Raw genomic sequence first — 23,616 nt, forward strand, 5'->3', positions numbered from 1 at the left:
ATCCAACTGTTGGATTGACTTCTTGCCAGTCTTATCAGCTTTTTGAACAATATCAAAATACTTTTTATAGTTGTTTCAACTTGTTTCACAACAAAAGTTGTTCAACAATTGTGCTGCATAAAAGGCCGCTGTTGAGCGTGTGTATGGGGCTTAACCAGTTCACCCCCAAGGGTTTTTATCCTAACGGGCCAGAGCAATTTTCAGTTGTCAGTGCTCCTCCCTTTTATTCCCTAATAACTTTATTACTACTTATCACAAGAAAATGATCTATACCTCGTTTTTTCGCCACCAATTAGGCTTTCTGTAGATAGTACATTTTGCTAAGAATTTTTTTATTCTAAATGCGTTTTAATGAGAAAAACAGAAAAAAAATCATTATTTATCAGTTTTCAGCCATTATAGTTTTAAAATTAACCACTTTACCCCCCCCCCCCCCCCCGCAGTACGAATTAATAAAAAACCAAGGGACGGAGAAATCCGTACCTTTCGCGCTACCACCGCTGTCCGCGCTCCCGTCGCTCGTGCACGCCGCCGCCTGCTCGCCTGGAGATCAATGAATGGGATAATCCATTCCCGTTCGTTGACCTAAGCCCCCGCAATGATCCGCTGCTTCTATTAGAAACAGCACGATCATTGTGACGTTCCCAGACTCGTACTGCTTCCTGTAAGCGTCCTTCTGGACGCTTACAGGTCGCATGTAAACAAACTCACTGTGGCCATCTTGTGGCCAAATAGTAAAACTACACCCTAAAGCATTTTACATATACAAATACATTAGTTTTCCACAATAAATTAACTCATTACCTCCCACACTCCCCAATTTTTATTTTTTTTGTAATTAAAAAAATATATATATATATATATGTACAATAAAAAAAAACATAAATAGTTACCTTAGGGACTGAACTTTTTAAATATTTATGTCAAGAGGGTATAACACTGTTACTTTATAAACTACGGGCTTGTATTTAGGGATGGATGCAAAACTGAAAAAAATGCACCTTTATTTCCAAATAAAATATTGGCGCCAAACATTTTGATAGGGACATAATTTAAACGGTTTTATAACCGGGACAAATGGGCAAATACATTTCATGGGTTTTAATTACAGTAGCATGCATTATTTAAAAACTATAATGGGCGAAAACTGAAAAATAATATTTTTTCCCACATTTTTTCCTATTTTCCCATTAAAACACATTTAGAAAAAAATAATTCTTGGCATAATATCCCACCTAAAGAAAGCCTAATTGGTGGCGAAAAAAACAAGATATAGTTCATTTCATTGCGATAAGTAATAATAAAGTTATAGACGAATGAATGGAAGGAGCGCTGAAAGGTGAAAATTGCTCTGGTGTTCAAGGGGTAAAACCCCTCAGTGGTGAAGTGGTTAAACATTCTCCTGTGGATAAAACAAACACGTTTTATTTGCCCAGTTGTCCCAATTATTAAACCGTTTAAATTATGTCCCTATCACAATGTATGGCGACAGTATATTATTTCGAAATATAAGTGTTATTTTTCTGTTCTGTTTTTTTTCTGTTCTGGCCATAATTACAAGCCCCTATGTAATAAATTAAAATTAATTTTCCCCCATAAAATATAGATTAAAAAAGCTGAGTCCCTAAGGCAACTATTTATTTATTTTTTTAAGCTGATTATTTTTTTTTACCAGTGTTTTTTTTTTTGGGGGGGGGGGGGGTTGGAAGTGTAATTTTATTAATGATGTGTATGTACTTGAAAATGTATGTATTTTGTAGGTGTAATATACTTTTTGGCCACAAGATGGCGGTAGTGAACACTCGTTATAGGAAGTGTTTACTTTATTTATTTTTTTTACACTTTATTTAATTGTTACATTTCCTGTTTTTGTGAATGGACGTAGCCGCTGTTCGCGGTCACGTCCATTCACTCCAGGCACTGCAATTGGGTAGAGGACCGTTCGGTCTTCTTCCCCAATCATCCAGCACGGGATCCCGACGGAAACAGCGGCGGTAGCGTCGCGCACACGGCAGTAGCAGCGGCGGGAATGCGCGACGTATTAAAACGTCATTGTAACAATCGGTGTAACACAGAGAGGATCTGATTACCGGTGATCTGCAGTATCACCGAGAATCAGATATATCTCTAACCTCTGGACACCTGAGTAGTATGAGTGTTTGGTGCAACAGTAATACTTTGAGGAGAGCACCCGTATAGAAGGTGCTAGTCAGTACGAGATACTGCTTAGAGAACTGGTTCATTCCAAAGGTCTGATGCTCCCCAAGGGGCGGAGCCAGGCTGAGAGTGGGAAGGACCAGAGAGTGAGTGACACCAAAGGTGAAGTGTCACTGACAGGTCTGTGAACTATCTTCCAGCAGGGAAGATAGTTCTCGAGGTCGGGCAAGCCAGGTCGACAACACACAGACAGATAAGGTACATAGACAGGAGACTGATTCGGTAGTCCTAAAACGAGCAGGGTTTGGCAACAGAGTATCAGATATAGAGAAGTACCAAATCAGTGAACAGAAGAGTGGTCAGGAAAGCAGAAGGTCATAACAAATAATCGACAATGCCTAGACTTGGGTGTGAGCTCCTAGATCATCAACACCACGGAACTGGTCTAGAATATAACACAGATGTTAACAGGATTCCTAGACTAAGGTGTGAGCTCCTTGGTCATCAACACCTTGGAAACTGGTCTAACAAATAACTTAGATAGTAACACAGTTAATAACAGGATTCCTAGACTAAGGTGTGAGCTCCTTGGTCATCAACACCTTGGAAACTGGTCTAGCAAATAACACAGAGTCTGACAAAAGGTCTGAGTGCTACCACGTTGTGATCGCAACGGCAGACAACCAGCAAATGCCCAGCCACCAGTATATATAGTTCAGCGCTCTCCAGCGCCTCCCTCAAGTGCTGGACCAATGGCAACCGTTTCTGGCGTCAGCTGACCAGCCTGGTCAGCTGATCCCCCACTGACTGACATAAAGCTCTTCCTCCCAGCGCACGCGCGCGTCCACCTAAACCTATGTGGACTACAGCTCCCAGCCATACCAGAACTTTGTTGTGAAATGCCCGCTGCGCTGCACACGGAATCCGCCGCCATGCCACTAGCGCATGCGGCGGTTCCTCCGCGTTCAGGCAGACACAAAGACGAGTGAGCAGCTGCCTCAGCTGCCGCGCTGGACGCGGAACCCGCCGCCCTGCTAGAGGTGCATGCGGCGGTGCTTCCGCGTTTTCTCACAGTCATGTTGCCGTTAATAGCGGTAAGTATGACGTTTTAATACGTTAGGATGTCGGTAAAGGGTAAAGAGACTCTGTAACAAAATTTTGAGCCTTATTTCTTCTATCCTATAAGTTCCTATGCCTGTTCTAATGTGGTTTGTCTTACTGCAGCCTTTCCTAGTTGCACTGTCTCTGTAATAAATCTTATCTTCTTTCCTCTGTCGGCTCTGTCGGCTTAGGCTGGAATGTGTGGAATGTGCAGCACTGCTTGTCATTGGCAGAAGCTATACACACCCTCTCCAAGCTCTGCATGAGTCACACAGTAAGCTGTTCTCAGCCTATGACACTCTGGTTAGAAGCCATGTCTTTTGTTTGTAAACACTGCCTAAAACTGGCAATTACAAGCCAGGTTTGCAGCAGAGAGTGGTAGAAACAGCACAGAGGGGCCCAGGAGAACATAAGGAATAGAATGGAATGCTTTTTATTGTAAGAATTTTAGAGTACAGATTCTCTTTAAAGGGGCATTATGGCAAAGAAATTTAAAATGTAAAACATGTGCAAACATAAGCAAATAAGAAGTACGTGTTTTCCAGAGTAAAATGAGCCATAAATTACTTTTCTCCTGTGTTGCTGTCACTTACAGTAGGTAGTAGAAATGTGACAGAAGCGACTAGTCGAAAACCTGTCACTTCTGTCAGATTTGTACTACTTACTGTAAGTGACAGCAACATAGGAGAAAAGTAATTTATGGCTCATTTTACTCTGGAAAAAATGTACTTATTATCTGTATATGTTTGCACATATTTTAAATTTTACAATTTTTCGACATAGTGCCCCTTTAAGGCATGTATTGCTAGGACATGAAGAATAGAGATTTGGCGAAAGGTTCCTGAACCGTTCGCCGGCGAACATCTCTAAATGCATGTGCCTCTTACTACTTCCGTCATGAGTGACGTCAGGCTCATGCGCAGAGAGTTCCCGGCAACAGGAGCGCGATCTGGGACGCGCTCCGCCGGGCAGCGCAGGCGTACTACTCCGGTCATTGCGACCCGGAAGTAGTAAGAGGCCCAGAGAGGTTCGCCAGGCGAACTGTTCGGCCCATCATTAATGAAGAACACAACCAACTGCTATAAAAATATTATTTTGGAGCATGGGAGAATAGGTATTTGGATTTGTCAGTTCATTATTTTGCATGACACTTGGCATTGTGTTTAGATCCATCCTCCTTTTGGATGATAAGGGATGTTCTTGAAGTGCATACCGTATATACAGTGCGAAGACCTTTGGTCTATTTTACTAAATCTGCAATCAGGAATAAAAAATCCTAATTGTAGATTTACTAAGCACTGTAGAGCCACTTGTAGACCTGTAGACCTCTTGCTTATCTGCATGGCTGTGACCCGCAGGGGTTTATAACAAAAATCCCTGCAAGTTCAAATATATACTTACTGTTAATACGGTTTTATTTTGGGAAAAATCAAATTGTTTATGGTTTTAAGAAATCTATGGTTTCAAGAAATTGAATAGATGTTAAAGTTGTATCTACACACATTTTGGACTCCATCTTCTTAGTTTATACAAATGCTCTGTCCCTGATGGGCAGCCTTCTCCCTCCTAGGTGACTTATGTGTATACTTACTCGATATATATACATAGACATACCACTATAGTAGAGATTAGATTGTGAGCTCCTCTCTGTGGGACAGTTAAGTGAGAAGACAAAATACTCTGTACAACGCTGCAGAAGATGTCGGTGCTATATAAATACTAAAGAATAATAATAAAGCATACAACATTTCATTAATGAAGCACAAGGAATTGCTTGGATTCCCACCCCTGTCCAGGCAACAGACTTAACAAATGTAAATAATAGTCTGAAAACCTTCAAAGATTAGCATAAGAACATTCTTCTCAGCAGGGCCAGGTCTAGCTACAATGGGGCCCTGGCTGGAGAAAAAGTAACTTGGGGAGGGGAACTGATGCCCGCCTTCAACCAAATCACCCCCAGGGCCCCGAGTCGGCTGACAGGCCTGATCCAACCTCCCCCCCCCCCCCATCATGTGTCACCTAAAAAGCATTTTTTGGGTTCCCATTATTCACCTCCTCCTTTTCCTATACAGAGAAAGCACACAGCACCCCCTCTGTCATGGATCACCATAGGTAGAGGGGAGGAGGGGCTTCTTGGGGGTTCCCACAGGCTCTAAGGCCCTGTGGCAATTGCCCCCTTTGCCTCTATGGCAGCGACGGACCTGCTGCTCAGCAAAGTCCACCATGAGGTGTGAAAATGAGAAAGAGAGGCAACAAGAAACTGAACACGAGGGAAAAACAACAGTTATCATCCTGGAAGTTCCAACTCCTCATCTTGCTAAATCCTTGTTGGATAATCCCAAAAGATTATATAGGTTCATATACACGAAAATGTGTGGTCTTTTCCACTCCCAAACAGTCAGACAAGGCATCAGTTATCTAATGTCTGGAGGGCATAATTAAATAAGGCTCTGCATTATTCAAGTGCAACAACCAAACTTGCATTCAGGGGGTATAAACAATTAAATCTTCTCATTGGCCCATCGCAGCCATAGTTCATTTGATACTGTTCCAAATGTTGGTGGTAGTCAGATCATTTTCTTTATTGAACAGCCTGGTTGAATTGTCATCGTAAAAGGTAGTATTATTGTAGTATATCTGTTGTAGATCAGTTTCTGCTTCTGCTTTCTTTCCTCTTATCTACAACATAGGTAGTTCCGTATCAAAAGTTCATAATGATGGTTAAAGTGAACCTGTACTGAGTAAAATTAATTAAAATAAACACATGAGGTAACTTCAAATGAACATTACATAGTTACCTTGCCATGAGGTAACTTCAAATGAACATTACATAGTTACCTTGCCATCAGTTCCTCTCAGAAGCTCACCATTTTCTTCTGACAATGATCCCTTCCAGTTCTGACAACATTTTGTCAGAACTGAAATATATCAGTTGCTGTCAGTTATATATCAGTTGCTGTCAATTATAGCTGAGTGGACAACTGATGTGCCAGGTAATGTCCATGTTTCCCTATGGCTCAAGTGGGCGATATTACAGTTTAACTGTGTGCTGACCAGAAAGCGGTTATGGGTAATGGCCATTTTCAAAATGGAGGACGGAAAATTCCCTTGATCACAGTGGACAAACAGGATGCAGGAAAGGAGAAAGTGATTGAGGAGTAGACTACACGGGAGGTAAGTATGACTTGTGTATGCTTATTTTGACTTTTCATTTTCAGTTCAGGTTTTCTTTAAAGAGGAACTGTAGTGAAAATAACGTCATGAATACAATTGATTATTATTTACTATATTAATTAATACATTATTTAGTCAGTGTTTGTGGGTACGGTGGCCCCAATACATCGGCGAGAGATCTTGCATGCCGGATGATCATCCCCGAATGCTGCCTGACCCAGTTGCATGTCTGTACAGCCAGGTCCTCAAAATGTCACCTGAAGGATGTTGTACCCATGTACACTAATAAAAGATTTAAAGGATACCCGATGTGACATGTGACGTGATGAGATAGACATGTGTATGTACAGTGCCAAGCACACAAATAACTAAGCTGTGTTCCTTTTCTTCTTTCTTTGAAAGAGATAAACATCAGGTATGCAAGTGACAGTTTCTATGCGGGTCAGGACTGGGTCAGACTATAGCATAACCCTCACTGCTAAGTAACTACAGCCATAGAAAACTTTCCTGTCAGTAAATGGCTTCTGAGAGCAGTAAAGAGATAATAATTCATAGATTTGAGCTTTGGCATACTTCATTGAAGGTGTCATTGAACAGAGACAATGAAACAATTAAAACTTAAAAATTAGATTTAAATATAAAATAAAACTGTGGGATATCTAAGAAAGTCATTTTTAGGAGAAGGAGGACAGATACTATTGTTTTTCTCATCAGTTTATTTTCACCTTGGAGGTCCTTTAACCTCCTTGCCGGTTATCCCGAGCTCAGCTCGGGGTAACCTGCGCAGGAGGATTTCTCAGGCCCCGCTGGGCCGATTTGCATAATTTTTTTTCCCTACATGCAGCTAGCACTTTGCTAGCTGCGTGTAGTACGCGATCGCCGCCGCTCGCCGCCGATTCGCCGCTACCTGCCGAGCCGCCCCCCCCCCCCCCGGCCCAGACCCCTGCGCAGCCTGGCCAATCAGTGCCAGGCAGCGCTGAGGGGCGGATTCGGGATTCGCCATGGCGACCGGGGGAAGCCCTGCAGGAAATCCCGTTCTGATTTCTGAAGAGTGCTTCCCGAAATGCACATCAGACATACAATACAAACATACACATTCACAAGTTTTATGTAGCCCAGCATGCACCTCCGCCAAACACTGCAAAGGAATGCAAGTGGGATAGGAAAATACAGTGTTGCAAGCAAAGGCCACTGGCCTCAGTCATCTTGTTCCTAGTTTGAAGATAAAGAAATGAAATTTGGCTAAATCCCCAATACTAATGTATCGTCAGTGCTAAATTTGTCACAGTATTGAGGCTCTTAGCCAGCACAATGACACTAGTTGTCAAACTAGGCCATACTGCCTTTAAGATGAGCATTTTTAAGTCATTTTTTAAACTTGAGTGTGTAAGTATGTTTCACATATTGACTTATGTCATATAAGTGTTGCATTTTATGTAAAAAATATTTGTTTAGTACTGTAATTAATTGTAACCTTTATTGCATAGGGAAGATATTTACCGATGAGCCAATCATTGTTCCAATGTACATGAAGGAGCTGAGACTGGCGGTGGCAGAAGGACTTGCCAATGGAAACATAGAGGAATGGAGCATGGTCTGTGAATGGTTATCTAAGGAAGTGAATAATAAAGGCCTGACAAATGTCACATTTCAGGGTAAGTTACCTAATGTACTCAGAACTGTGATCAGAAATATAGAAGGTATGGGAAGGTATGGGTATATATAAATGCAATGCTGACACCCACCTCATCAATATTAATAATCTTCACCCATGAATGGACGTGAGTAAATATCACAACTGACTAACAGCATGTAACAATGTAATCTTTATGGTAATTTGTCAAGTCCACATTTTCTCAACAGGGGTGGATAGGTAGCCAAGCTTTGAATAGGGTCAGCTGGATAGCATGTTGCCTTTGATGTAGGGTTTAAGCCTTTGACCAGGCTTTAAATCCTGGCTCAAGCCAGTATGTAAAGCATTAAGGTTCCCTAAGGCTCCTGGTTACTCATGGTCAAGTGGTTGCAGCTCCGAAGCACTTTGAGTTCGCCAGGAGAAAAGCGCAATATAAATGTTATGTCTTGTCCTCTCTGTCTTGAACAACAGGAAGCCAAGCACTAACTCAGTGAACAGGATCAATGTCATTAGTCACAAAGTTCTCATATTTCATGCAGCCAATACAGACTAATGTATTTTGAAAAAGTCCAAAACATGATCCAGAGATCTGTACACATCACTGCACAGATTAGTCACCTATCCTCACCCACCTCTATCCTCTACCCACTTCTGTGGAGTACAGTGAGAAGGTATAAATGGTGATTGGATAGGAGGAGGGGTCAGGATGGCTAATAGACTTGCTGTTCTTTCAAGCAAGCAGCATCTGACATTGGCCCAGTGTTGCAATCCAAGCCAGGTAAAAGAAAATGAATAAAGCTAAACATTTGTGCACTGTTAATTATTATATATTCCACATACTATGCATTAAAAACATGAGTCTGAATGAGGGTTTTTATAATTTGGGGAACTGAAACTTACAAGCTAGTATTAACAAACATTGAGGGTAGCAGCCTACAAAATGTAGCTCATGGATTTCTTTATGTCTTTTTCTTGTAATATAAATAAGAATACGTTTTTTACTCCCAATTTACTGTAGCTGCTTACTACTTGCAAAGATGTTAATTTCATATTATTCTATTGCCTTCTTCTCTCTCTCTCTGCAGAGATATTTATGCTAGATAAGAAGGATCTCAGTCCACAAGAGCCCAGGTACAGCTCCATTGAGCCAATATACATTGACATCAGTGAAATCAACAGTGACAAGACGACACCTCTGGATAACAAAGGACGCTGCAATGTGTATGAGAGTCATCTTATCCCAGAACTAAAGGAGGTTCAATTAAAACAGGCACAACATGTAAACAAAACAGATTCTTCAGCTGTCAAACCAGGATCTCCAGCTATCAAACCAGAATCTCCGGTGTACAAACCAGAATCCTTGCCACACACAACAGGATCCCTTACAAACAAACCAACACCAACAGAGCCTAAAACAGAATCTCCATCTGTAAATTCCTTCACAACAATTAATGATGTTCCGAAAAACCTTCGCAATCTGACTGTGAAACAGATTTCTGAATGCTTGAAGCTTCTAAACATGAGCCAGTACGCAGAAGCATTTGAATCATCTCAGGTTGATGGCCATTTGGTGTATGACCTTGATGATGAGATGATGAAGAGCTGCTTGGGGATGAATGGACTTAATGTTGTAAAATTCAAGAAGTTCAGGGATGGCTGGAGACCCAATCTGCAGGGATAGTAAGCATGGGAACATACAGAGCTACTAAAAAGTAGACCGACTTTATAAAATGAATATTGTTTTGAGATTATTGTTTTCTAATTTTATGATTAAAAAACACACATATATGCATCCAACCAGCCATTCAAGGAACTACAAACACTCTCTTACACCCAGAAGCGTTGCTAGCCCCAAAGATCGTGCTATGGATCTATTCTGAGGTGCCCTGGATCTCCAGCAGGCAGCAGGCAGAAGTACTCACCTCCAGCCGCTTGGTCTCCAGATTCTGCAGACATCTTCCGGGCTTCTCCCCTAGTGTCTGAGAATGAATCAGACGCTAGAGCTCCAAGCATCTTATTTTCGGATTCTAGGGGCAGAATCGCCAGCTTCAGAGGATGTCTCTAGACTTTGAGAGCAGATGGAGGAGATGAGCAGTTCCACCCGCTGTGCTATTCTGCTGTGAGGGGCGCAGACAGACGCACAACTATGCACGCTCTATACTGAGGCTTCAGGCACCACAGTTTCCAGCATGTCACCACAACACCCAGCATGCACCATAGAGACACCACGGCACCCAGCATGGCACCACACAGCACCCAGCATGCCCCATAGAGGCACGTAGTATCCAGCTTGGCACAGCAGCACCCAGCATGCCCCATAGAGGCACCACAGCACCCAGCATGCTCTGTAGAGGCACCACACAGCATCCAGCATGCCCCACAGCACCCAACATGGAACCACGGCAACCAGCATGGTACCACAGCACCCAGCATGGCACCACATTACCCAGCATGCTCCATAGAGGCACCACAGCACCCAGCATGGCACTACACAGCATCCAGCATGCCCCATAGAGCCACCACAGCACCTAACATGCCCCCATACAGGAACCAAAGCATCTAGCATGCCCCCATAGAGGCACCACAGCACCCAGCATGCCCCATTGATGCACCACAGCTCACAGCATGCCCCCATTGAGGCACCAAAGCTCCCAGGATGTTGCCATAGAGACACCACAGCTCCCAACATACCCCATAGAGCTGTGGAGCCTCTACAGGGGCATGCTTGTAGCTGTGGTGCCTCAATGGTGGGCATGCTGACGTGCATGGCCAAACCCATTTTCTTGTCTGGAGTGCTCAAAAGTGCCCTGGATCTCCTAGCAACGCCCCTGCTTACACCATTGCCTGGCCAACATGGCTTCTGGAAGCATAAACTGTCTACTTTCATGCTTTTATGAGTGGACCAATCCAAAGCAGGGAGCCTTGATGATTTAGGAGGGTTGGCTTAATTTTGAGAATGCTGCAGTATTTTTGGAGAACACGATCCTCCATTTTATTTGCCACTTTACGTTGCTGTGTGTTGCTGCAAGTGCAAGCTTTGAGTGCAAGGGTTAATATTGATTTGCCTTTGATTTGACCACATCCCTTAGCACCTTCCCTTCCCCCATATACAGTATGGTCTGTGTAGGATTTGCACATCTTTTTTGTATGTTTGACAGAAAAATCATGATGTTGGGACTTTTGCTTTCTGCTGACCACAACGTCCCAATGCTGACTGCAAAGTCAAATGGATCCGATGCAGACTGACAAGTGTGAACGGATTCTATAATAACATGGGATCCATCGACTGTCCAATTTCCAATCCGTTAAAACAGACAAAAAAAAGTCCATTTTGCATTTTGATGCCAATTGAGCCTGAAGCAAACACTCCCTGCACATTGATTCTTTAACAATATTTTTTAATGAAAAAGGAAATAATTAATGTGGATGTAGAGATTACCAGAGGTTTTACTGAGAAAGTTTGAGCATGCAGAGCATATACAGTATCAAATGAAAATGTACAGCATCCATACAAAACTAATACATAAAAGTTAAAAAAATAAATAAACATGACTCATATACTTTTTTAAAAGAACAAATGAAAGATAAACTCATGTTAGAGAAAGCCTCCAGGTCACCCCCAGCTGATTACACCTAACCCTGTCACTAATTGTGTTTAAAAAGACATAAGTGTTAGCTGCATTAATTGGAGGTACACGCCTTAAAGGGAACTAGAGATGAACGATTCACACAAAATAAACATATCAGTTGATAGCTTGTAAAGAATAAATGCTCTACCTGATAATTTCGCCACTCTTGTGTGCCTTTTTGAGTGTTTTTTTTAATCCATTATTGCTCCAGGAAAAATCCAATACCCTTCTGCTTCCGGGTTATGAGCTGTTCTTGATGTGCTGTCTAGCCTCTATGAGATTATAGACAAGCAGGGTTGCTGCTGCAGCCTTTTATCTGTGTGCTTTCAACTTTATTATTCTGGCATGCTGTGTGGCTGCCTGTAGGAAGTGTCTCTCATAGAAATGAAACTGCATACAGTACATAATAATGATGACTGGCTGCACAGTGCACACAGATCACACAGCCACACTTGTCTGTTTCAGAGCTTCTTTCTGCAGGAGTAGCCCCTCCCATGTCATCAGCTCTGAGTATGCAAAGCAGGAAAGCTGAGCCAGGAGGGGGCGGGCTTGGGCTTGAAAAGACTCCACAGAAGACTGCCTCAGCTATAATGATTCCAGGTCAAACCTAGACTGAATGCTCAGTCCGGGATTCTTATCACAGCTGATTACAGACAGATTAAGCAGAGAAGAATGAAACTAAAAGCAGGGTAGGTGTTTACTGTCATGTTCCCACTGATAAATGTAATAAAATACATGAGAGTGCTTAGTCTCTGGTTCTCTTTAAGTGTGGAAGCACTTACATGTAACTAGCTGCTCTGGGTGTCACCTCCAGAATGGTACATAACATAAGCAAGCTGGAAAGTTGCTGTGTTTGAGGAAAGCATTAAACTCACCCTGACAAAAAAATCTTCTTGGCAACAACAGTGGCTTGATAACCATAAGGCTGGTTTCACACCAGAAACCAGCGTCAGCAATGCGGAGCGTCGCGCCCAATGCATCACATCACACCATCAAAAACAGGCCTTCAGTCTGGCCACCGGCCAAGCAGGAAGTGACGTGCGTTTGCCGTCACATCCTGCTTTGGGTATGCGGAAGTGTATTGTTTAAATGCACTTCTGCGCATGCGCGCCGCAACGTCGTGGGGGTAACTTTGTAAACATCCACGCGTTGCCATAGACTAACATTACTTCTGGGCCTAAGCAGATCGCCACAACTTGATGCAGTGCCACAGCGTTAATTAAATTCTTGACCTGTGTTGGGGATGCGGCAAAAACGTCCCTTCCATTGCGTTGCGCCGTTACATCGTAGTGTGAAAGTCTCCATAGACTTTTATTGCACGGCGGTGGGGTGCAGTAAATACCACACCGCACCGCCTCGGTGTGAAAGGGTCCTTAATGTCACAAAAATGGAGAAACCTAAGAATGGGTGTATGGTGGAAGGTGCATGTTGAAAGCAAGTGATGCATGGGTAATGTACTAGAGACTATCAGCTGGTTTTGGTCTAGCTTTTAGCAGGCTATGTTCCATATATACAGTATATAATGTATGTGTATGTGTAGATGGCATAATGCCAAGCTATTTGTTTTACCAATAAAGGAAGTACAAAAAAAAAGTAAAGCATGCTTAGTGTCATTACAACTGACGATTGTACAAAGTTGCATAATTGACAGAAATGAAGAGATGTAGTACAAGTAACTATTTACAGAAGGGGAATTCACATAAAACTGTGTCATAGGTTAGGTCAATGTCTGCTATATTAGTGGCATAACGCATGAGTCATTAACACTAGACTATTTGCTGCAGAACTAATAATTGCATGATTGTCAATGGAAATTCACCATGAGGCAGAGATTGGTCCTGTGTAGGAAAGTTAATTACATATGAAGAGGAGTAAATCACAACACATGAACCTCTTCTAAATAACCTTAGCAGTCCATGTTCACAGATGGAGACATGATCCTGTCAGGTTTACAGATGGTAGTGATCAGTTCTCCTATAAGACTTTCTGCAAAGAAAATTCATGGAGGAGCACATGACCAAAGGCGTAGGTAGGCTTTTCAACGCTCGGAGACAAAGGCAGTTTTTGCGCCCCCCTCTGGACAATTTGGGCATGCATCAGAATGTGGGTGAGGTCATGGATGGAGCCAAATGTACAAATGCTGATTAGATAGCCAGATGTGCCCCCCTTCCCCCCGTTTAGATAGCCAAATGCGCCCCTCTTTAGTTTGCCAGATGTGCCCCCTTCTCCCCGTTTAGATAGCCAGATGTGCCCCCCTTTAGATAGCCAGATGTGTCTCCCTTCCCCACATTTAGATACCCAGATGTACCCCCTATAGTTAGCCAGATGTGCCCCCTTGTTCTGCTGCTGTTAACACTTCTGCACTGCTCTGCAGAGGGAGGGAGAGAAGCAGGGGCACTTTGGGCAGCCAGCGAGCTGCCTCTCACACACTTGGGGGTCCAGTGGCCATGCTCTGTGCCCCCTTACAGTGCTGCGCCCAGGGACATGTATCTCCCCTTGCTCACCCATAGCTACGCCTCTGCACATGACTGATTTATCTGGTGATTTATTTGTATTTTGATGATTGGCTCATCATGTCTACACAAGAAAAAAAATGACGTGGTCACATGATCATGACTAACCAGTAAGAGAAGTACCATTCCCCTAGAAGGAAAAATCCTCCTAGAAGAACTGACCACCTCTGGCTCAGGTGGTGGTTTTACCCACAATTGTATCACTTGATTACCTGTAGGGAAAGTGAGAACTTCTCTCTGTAGCCTCCAAACAGGTTTTCTCCTTTCCCTACCCCAGAAATGTTATCGGTAGCTTAGCAACCACAGGTCTGTCCATTCCACCAGTAAAAAGAGATCTGAAAAGGTACTGGAATGCGTACAATTAATTTCTGTGATAATGAGTTTGACGCGAGCTTTAGCCAATAGTATTTGTAACAGTAATTGTAATTGTACAGTACCAGTAATACTGGTATTGTACTATTTAAAAAGTGCAACTCATGTCCTATCCTAATCTGTTCTCTTACACTAACCTTCCTCCCTTCCTACCGCTACACCTAACACTAACCTTCCTGTCACTATGCCTAACACTAGCCTTCCTACCGCTACACCAAACACTAACCTTCCTTCCGCTAAGCCTAATACCAATGTTCATACCGCTATGCCTAACACTAGTCTATCTACTGCTATCATGGACGGATTTCTGGGAAGGCCCCATAGGCTCGTGTCTAGGGCAGACGCCTGCTAGGGACGCATGGCCAAAGTGGGAAGCCATCTTCATCATTTATCACCCCTAAATTTCTGCAGCAATGCAGGTCGGAAGCAGCTCCAGTCCACTCTGTCCACAGCCACCTGTTGTGTTCTGCACACTGCAGCATTTCCTTGTGTGCACTGTGCAGCGCTTAGCTGAACACAGGAAGCCAGAAACAGAGCAGGAGCATTAGCTACCATCAGCTGATGTAAACAGCAGCCAGCAGCAGCTGCATGAGCACTGCAGCCTGATCTGTTCTCTCAATTGCAGCTCTCCAGCTGACATTAGCAGGTCAGTGCTGGTGATGAGGATGACTTGTGTGCCGTGCCACTGCCACGGAGCTTCTGACCAGGGCCGGGCCGAGGCATAGGCTGGAGAGGCTCCAGCCTCAGGGCGCAGTGTAGAAGGGGGCGCACAATTCATTCAGCTATCATTCCTAATTGTGTTTGAAGCAGAAAGAAATAAGAAAAGGGGATACATGGCAGTGACTGCAAGCCAGATAACTAGATATTAAGGTGTTGGGGAGGTTGTGGGCCCTGTGGTGCTTCTTAGTCTAATAGCAATCAGTGTGTGACAGCTGAGGTGGGAGGGATGGAGGGGCGCACTTTGGTGTTTCAGCCTTGGGTGCTGGAGGACCTTGTCCCAGCTCTGCTTCTGACTATCCATCAGACCCAGTGGCGCAGAATTCCAATGTCAGCTGATGAGCTGCACGGCAGATGGAAAGAACAGGTCAGGCTGAAATACTCGTGCAGCTGCCACTGTGCCAGTGAACAAAGAAAGACCTCCATGGGCCCTTAAAAAAAAAAGGTACCAAGCAGATACATGCATGGGTGAAAGGGAGAGCCATATGCCTAGCCAGATTCAGTACTTGGTAAGAACCAAGTTTTTTTTGCAGCCTGTTTTTTGTGCACTGTTTCCCCCCTCCCCAAACACATACACATACAATACCTGCACTAACTCCTTTACCAATCCCCAACACAGTGGCATAGCAATTAGAGATGTCGCGAACCGCCGATTTTCGGTTCGCGAACCGGGTTCGCGAACTTCTGCGGAAGGTTCGGTTCGTGGAAAAGTTCGCGAACCGCAATAGACTTCAATGGGGAGGCGAACTTTGAAGAATAGAAAAAATTATGCTGGCCAAAAAGTGATGGAAAAGATGTTTCTATGGCCTCAATTCACTAAGCTTTATCAAACACTTTATCAAACGTTTGATAATTTACCTCATGGGTAAAAACTAATTTTGAATTCACTAAGGTGTTATATTAGGTTACATATTTATTGAACATTTTATCAATAAAATATTTAATAAATATTTAACACTTTAGTGAATTCAAAATTAGATTTTACGCATGAGGTAAATTATCAAAAGTTTGATAAAGTGTTTGATAAATCTTAGTGAATTGAGGCCAAGGGGTCTAACACCTGGAGGGGGGCATGGCGGAGTGGGATACATGCCAAAAGTCCCGGGGAAAAATCTGGATGTGACGCAAAGCAGCGTTTTAAGGGCAGAAATCACATTGAATGCTAAATTGCAGGCCTAACGTGCTTTTAAACATCTTGCATGTGTATACATCAATCAGGTAGTGTAATTAGAGTACTGCTTCACACTTACACACCAAACTCACTGTGTAACGCACCGCAAACAGCTGTTTGTGTAGCGACGGCCGAGCTGGACTACTGCGCAACATGACGAGATTGCTCTTCCTCACTCAGTGATGTCAGGTAATGTGTGACTTCCTTCTCAACTTTCCATGGGATTGTTAAAAAGCTTACGTTTTGTTTTTAAATTACATTTTCTACTTGCTGTGTACTTGTTCAGTACCGCTACAATGAGAATCCTGTGGAGGCAGGCAAGTCTGCCATTGTGACCCCGGGTAACAGGTAGTTATGTGCAGTGATGAGGTAGTAAACACAACAGGTAGTAGGTATATGCAGTGAGCTGGGTTCACTCAACACAACAGGTATTAGGTATATGCAGTGAGCTGGGTTCACTCAACACAACATGTAGTAGGTATATGCAGTGAGCTGGGTTTACTCAACACTACAGGTAGTTATGTGCAGTGATGAGGTGGGTTAAGTAAACACAACAGGTAGTAGGTATATGCAGTGAGCTGGGTTCACTCAACACTACAGGTAGTTATGTGCAGTGATGAGGTGGGTTAAGTAAACACAACAGGTAGTAGTAGGATGCAGTGAGCTGGGTTCACTCAACACAAAGCTAGGTATATGCAGTGATGAGGTGGGTTAAGTAAACACAACAGGTACTGGGTATATGCAGTACTGGGTAGTACAATGTGCAGCTCCCTGTCACACACACAGGTAGTCAGTCACTGAATGTGCTGGGCTGCTGGCAGTGGCACACACACACTATCAATTAGCAAGGCTGTGCATACAACAAAAGTGTCAGTTTGACACACAGTAAAAAAAAATAAAGTACAGGATGAGCTCTGAAAAGAGCTAGGGTGCTATAAAAGCAATAACAATCAGCCAGGAGCAAACTAAGCAGCCAAGAACCTAACTAATCTGTCCCTAGAAGAACAAGTCTGCAGCAGCTGTCCCTTTCCTCTCACTAGCAGGCACACGAGTGAGTGTAATGGCCGCCGGACCCTGCCTTATATAAGGGGGGGGGGGGCTCCAGGGCTTACTGTAGCCTTAATGGCTACAATGTGCCTGCTGACTGTGATGCAGAGGGTCAAAGTTGACCCTCATAGTGCATTATGGGGGGAATCGAACTTCCGCAAAGGTTCGCCTGGCGCAGGCGAACGCGAACCCCCAATGTTCGCCTGGAACCGTTCGCCGGCGAACCGTTCGCTACATCTCTAATAGCAATAGGGGTTGCAGAGGTAGCGACGGCATCGGGCCCATGGGTCATGGGTCATAGGGGCTCAAGCACAATATTAGCTCTTTATTGGTCCTGTGCTGGTAATTATCACCTCTATAGATGCTTTAAATAGTAGTAATCATTAACAAACTGTTTCCCATCCCCTACTTGCACCTCTGACACTGTAGTTGCCATTGGCAGGTTTTGGTGTGCCGTATCAATTGTTATGTATAGAGTGCTTGGGGGACCCCATGTAAAACTTGCACCGGGGCCCATAGCTCCTTAGCTACGCCACTGCCCCAACACTTACAATACCTGCACTTGCTGCCCCCCAACACACACACACAGAGCATATGCATCCACTCCCCCCTGAACTAACTAACAATGCCTGCATCCCCTTCTCCAAACACTTACACTAAAAATTCCTGCACCCCCCTCAAACACTCACACTCCTAATATCTGCACCCCCCTACCCAAACACACACTCACAGCACCTGCACCCCCCCCAACACTCACAATGCTTGAATCCAGTCCCACCACCACCGCTCACACACACACACACACACACACACACACACACACACACACACACACACACACGGAATAGCTGCAGCCTCTCACCACCACTCATGTACACACCACACACACACACCTCACCACTCACACACAATGCCTCCCCCCCCCCCCCCCACGATACCTGCACCCTACCACTCACAATCACATTCCTAATCCTTGCATCCACCCCTCACCACTCACTCACTCACAGACAATGCCTGCATCCCCCCAACAACACTTACACTCACACACACTCTTAATACCCGCAATCTCTACCCTCTTCTATGTAGTAAAGTTGGTTATTTGGATGCAGTTATCATTCTGAGTTTGTTGCAGTAGGAAATGTTGGTGTTTGGTGGAGTAGTTGGTTGAAGAGCTTGTTAGTTGGTGAGGGGGGTCAGGGTGGGTGTGTAAGTAAGTATGATACTAACCTTCCTACCACTCTGCCTAACACTAAACTTTGTACTGCTAAACCTAGCACTAACCTTCCTACTGCTATGGTCACGCTGTTTACTGATCGTCATTCATGTCGACTGTCATTGCGTTTGCATCGCCACTTGAGAATTGTCATTGCCGTTGCGCCGAATGTACATTGCTGTTGCGAGGAATGTAAATAACTCGGCGTCCCATAGTTGTAATATTGCATTGCATCCTAAGGTAGTGTCGAGCAGTGAAAAAGTTATGGCACCAATATTAAAGAGGAACTCCAGTGAAAATAATGTAATAAAAAAGTGCTTCATTTTTACAATAATTATCCTCTATAATAAAACCCTACTGTCTCTGCGTCCCATGTCCCTGTGTGTGTCCCACATGCGCTCTGAGCATGCGCAGGGACGCAGAGACATTGAGGGAGAGTAATGCGCGGCAAGCGATGACGGGCGAAGGGGCGGACGTGCACGGATGGGCGGGTGCGTTGGGCGCACGCGGCGGAAATGTACGTGTTCGGCGGGCGCATGCGCAGTGACAGACCTAGCCCTTTTTTAAACGGGCTTAGGTCCACTAGTGTATAAATAATTTAGTCAGTGTTTGCCCATTGTAAAATCTTTCCTCTCCCTGATTTACAGTCTTCACCACAATATCAGCCATACAGAGCCCCCTGATGTTCCGTTTGTGAAAAGAAAAAGATTTCTCATGGGAAAGGGGGTATCAGCTACTGATTGGGATGAAGTTCAATTCTTGGTTACGGTTTCTCTTTAAGCGGTTCAGGTGGGATGGTAAAGTGTAAACAACATTTAAAATGAGATTATCAAGTTTTGTCTCCATCCCAGAACTTGTAACTGACTGATGCATCAAATGACATGTTTGGCGAGGAAAAAGGAAACATGCCATACCACTCATGCTGGCCACACTGACAGATGTATCTGGCATATATCTGGTAGAACAGTAGACTTTACAAACACTGCAGGTGATCACTAAATGTGCACAGAGGAGCAGTGGAGACAACTTTATACATGTAGTCATGTGATTCTAATGTGTTTCTAATTTTGTAGCACCTAACTGGCCACAACAAAGGTAAGTGTCATCACACATTTGCTTCAGTAAACTACCAGCATTGTTGGTACATTCAGTTGACCTGTGACCTGTATATGGCTATGCAGACCCTTTTCAATAGCTATAGCCCGTAGGTATCAGAAACCTATTCCAAAGGCAACAGTTTCGTGGACAAGTGCATACAGAAAAATCCTTCAGCTACAGCCAGGAGACAAGTTCTATTGCTATGGGGAGGGGAGAAGGGAAGGCTGTGCAGAACACAAATAAGCAGCTTCTGGCCGGTGTGTAGTCAAGGTAAGGAGGGGGGCCATGTGCTTGGCTGTTGCTTTTACATACAAATCTAGCATGCCTGGGTACACCGGTACACACACTAGATTCTCAGCCAAGACAGCCAGCTCAGCCAAGTTATGTCTAGAGTGTGTATGAAGTTTAACTGTCAAAAAATTATATACAGTACAAAAGACAGCAAAAAAGGGGGATCCATGCATCACGCAGAGAATTTGTATTGATGGGATGCAATGGAAAATGCATTATGGGGCCTTATCACTTATTTGTATGCATGTAAATGTAACATTTGGGACATGGCTACCCATGAACAAAACTACTTTCCTCAGCTGTCTGCCAGAGGTGCACTGCAAAAAGCAATGGACCAAGGACCATATGATATACTGGATGCTCGCCTGCAGCCAGCACCAGTGTTATCAAGGATCAATTACCAGGCCATGATGAAGGTAAGTGAATTATTAACTCTATAATTGCAATTGATTTCATTGTATAGGGAGAATTTTCTTTTAAAATCAACACTACTAGTCCTGGTTTTGTTATAGCAGAGAAACGCTACAAACTCTTAAAGTGGGATTGTCTCCATAAAAATCTAATTTCAACAGCAACTGGTTCGAGTGTATTAAATGATAAAGATGCTAATTCTGCATTCAAAACTTTTTCTGCTGTTATGGTTTGGAGCTATCACATACCTTAGGAGCACTGGCCCTTTAATTGCCATTGCCATCGGCAGGCAAAATAGTTGCATGCTGGGGGGTCTTTTTATCTATAATATATTCCTCCTCATCCCTTTATTTCCCACTCCTTCTAAAGACATAAGAAAGTGCATTTATAGACCTCAGTGGGAATGTCTGAAGACTCTAGGAGGAGGACGGGTAACAAATACACAATTAGCATGAGGAGAAAAAAGAGTGAGGGAGGAAATTATGTCAGGATTAGCTTCATTCAAAGGTAACCAAGATGGAAACTGTCTAGAATAGGATTCTCTGCTTTTCCTTTATAAGATTCACAGGAATCATAACGTGGACAGTGCAATACATCTGTTATGTAAGTAGAACTAGTATTTTTATTTCTAGGTTAGCATGGGTGTCACTTTAAAGTAAAACCCTACGTGATAGACAGATGGAGGCCGAGCTGACATATTTCTTTTCTTTTCTTTTTTTTTCAACTCTAACAGTAATTGTAATAATATGCCTTACAAAGAACTGTAAGCAGACATTACACCAAGGGACAACGATTCATCAAGATCTCGGCATAACCTTTCCTGCTGATCCTCTGCCTCTAATACTTTTAGCTATTGACCCTGACCAGAAAGATCAGCAGGACTGCCAGGCAACTGGTATAGTTAAAAGGAAATAAATATGGCAGTCTCCATATGTCTCTCACTTCCAGTGGCGTAGCCAAGGAGCTGTGGGCCCTGATGCAAGTTTTACATTGGGGCCCCCCAAACACTCTATATATAACAATTGATACGGTGCACCAAAACCTGCCACTGGCAGCTACAGTGTCAGAGGTGCAAGAAGGGGATGGGAAACAGTTTGTTAATGATTACCACTATTCAAAGTATCTACGGAAGTGATTATTATGAGCACAGGAGCAATAGAGAGCTAATACTGCAGTTGAGGGAGGGCCCCTCTGGCCCAAGGGCCCCGATGCGGTCGCAACCTCTGCAACCCCTGCTCACTTCAATTTCCATTTAACACCAGATAGCAGACAATCTTTTAGAACTCTAGGTCATTTACTTGGTCTTATGTTATGCAGCCTAGAATAATGTTATTAATGCTAGTTTGCTTAATTTGTCTGTTTTAAAGTGACTGTGTAGTGAGAGGTACAAAAAGTTGCCATATGTGTTTCCTTTAGATCCCAGCCGTTTGCCTGGCTGTCCTGTAGAGATCTTTGGCTTTAGTAGTGCCCGAATCACACACATTAAACTAGCATGCAGCCAGTGGTGTAACTACAATGCATAGGGCCCCCCAGCAAAACTTTGATGGCCCCTCCAATGTTCACATCCCTTCCCTTACCTCCCCCTGGTGCCCTGCAGGGCCTTGGGGACCATCTCACAAGGGTCATAAAACAAGTGTGGCCATCGTGATCTTCACACCCGTAACAGGTGTGGCCACAAAACCACCGGATCTGAAGTATAGTCCTCTGTATCGGAGGAAGGGAAGGTTAGTAGTTGGGGGCCCCCCACAGCTTTGCCCCCCTGCATTCGCAGGTGCTGCTCCCCTCTAGTTACCCACTTGCATGCAGTTGTGGTCTTCTGATTTTAGGCAGAGCAACTGACATTCATTTGCGTTCTGAGTTTTTGGCTTATAGTTTTAGAGGCACGAGATCAGTAAGACTGTCAGGCAATAGGCATTGTTTAACAGGAAATAAAAATGTGCTTCATACCTAACACTTTATGTAGTCCCTAGTTATAAATCCTGTGTGCAGTCTCTAGCTGTCATCCGAACTATACACCTATGACGTTTTGGCTTGGCAGGGCCAGGGGTTCAGTTGTACCTGTCTGGCATATTAGCAGCTGCAAGTGCCATCTGTGCAGAATTTTGTATTTGCATGATATCCTGGGATTATTTTTTGTATTTTTGTCATGCCAACTTCTCTTTCAGTCAAGCTGGCATGTTAAGCCAAAAAAAAAAAAAAGAAAAAAAAAAAAAAAGAAAGAAAGAAAGAAATGTCATCTTCCTTATCCCTCTAACCTACAGCAACACTTTAAATGGATAAAGCATGGCTAAAAATTAGAAAGTGCTTTTGAATGTAAACATAAAGCTGACAAGATTTCAGGAATTCTAACACAGTTTAGAATAGAATATACTGGCATTACTGAACAAAGCATTATGCAATATATTGCTCTGTGCAAAATATTGTTTGCCGTTTGAAAAAACAAACATGTATTACTGACAATTAACCACTAGGTGGAACCAGTGACTTTCTTTTCAGTTTCTGAGTAATAAGCTTTTTGCCAATCTAAAGAGAGGCACTGGATAACAACCATTCTTCACTCTACTTCTAGATATACTTTTGAAAATGTTCCAAATCTTATAAAACTCTTTTTTTTTTTGCTGTAAAGGTTACTCTGATGTATTAAAAAAAAATACTCTGATGTATTAAAAAAAAAACTAACAACAACCTTTACAGCAAAAAATAAATAAAAAGTTTTATAAGATTTGGAACATTTTCTAAAGTATATCTAGAAGTATAAGAAGTCCTCTGATGGCCACACTTGGAAGCTGGGCCAACAGATAGACAAGGAAGAATGCTTTTACGCATAGCTCCCGACTGTCCCATTTTCAGAGGGACAGTTCCTCTTTGGGAACCAAATGTCTCTGTCCCACTTTCTTTATTTGTCCCTATTTCAGAACTCATGTACATTTTTTCTACTGAAAATGTGGTTCATTGACTCTAAATATTTTTCCCATCCTTTAAAGGGACCCTAAGGAGCGGCCTAAATTGAACATCTGCACCTACCAGGGGCTTCCTCCAGCCCTATGTAACCCGCGAGGTCCCCCAACATCCTTTTCCTTCCTGTTTGA

The 23,616-nt window shown here is 43.4% G+C and overlaps 1 protein-coding gene across 1 annotated transcript in view; it reads left to right on the forward strand.

Annotated features, from left to right (window-relative positions):
* The window catches only part of LOC137563404 (uncharacterized), a 46,396-nt gene extending 33,124 nt beyond the window's left edge, over nt 1–13,272 (forward strand). The window contains exons 4-5 of the mRNA XM_068275808.1: nt 7,920–8,087; nt 9,151–13,272. Of these exons, the coding sequence (XP_068131909.1) occupies nt 7,920–8,087; nt 9,151–9,746 (764 nt within the window). The 3' untranslated portion in view covers nt 9,747–13,272. The remainder of the gene's footprint in view (nt 1–7,919; nt 8,088–9,150) is intronic.
* Nucleotides 13,273–23,616: the final 10,344 nt, after the last annotated feature.

The sequence above is a fragment of the Hyperolius riggenbachi genome, chromosome 3 (assembly GCF_040937935.1).
Source record: "Hyperolius riggenbachi isolate aHypRig1 chromosome 3, aHypRig1.pri, whole genome shotgun sequence".
In the NCBI taxonomy this organism is placed as follows: domain Eukaryota; kingdom Metazoa; phylum Chordata; class Amphibia; order Anura; family Hyperoliidae; genus Hyperolius; species Hyperolius riggenbachi.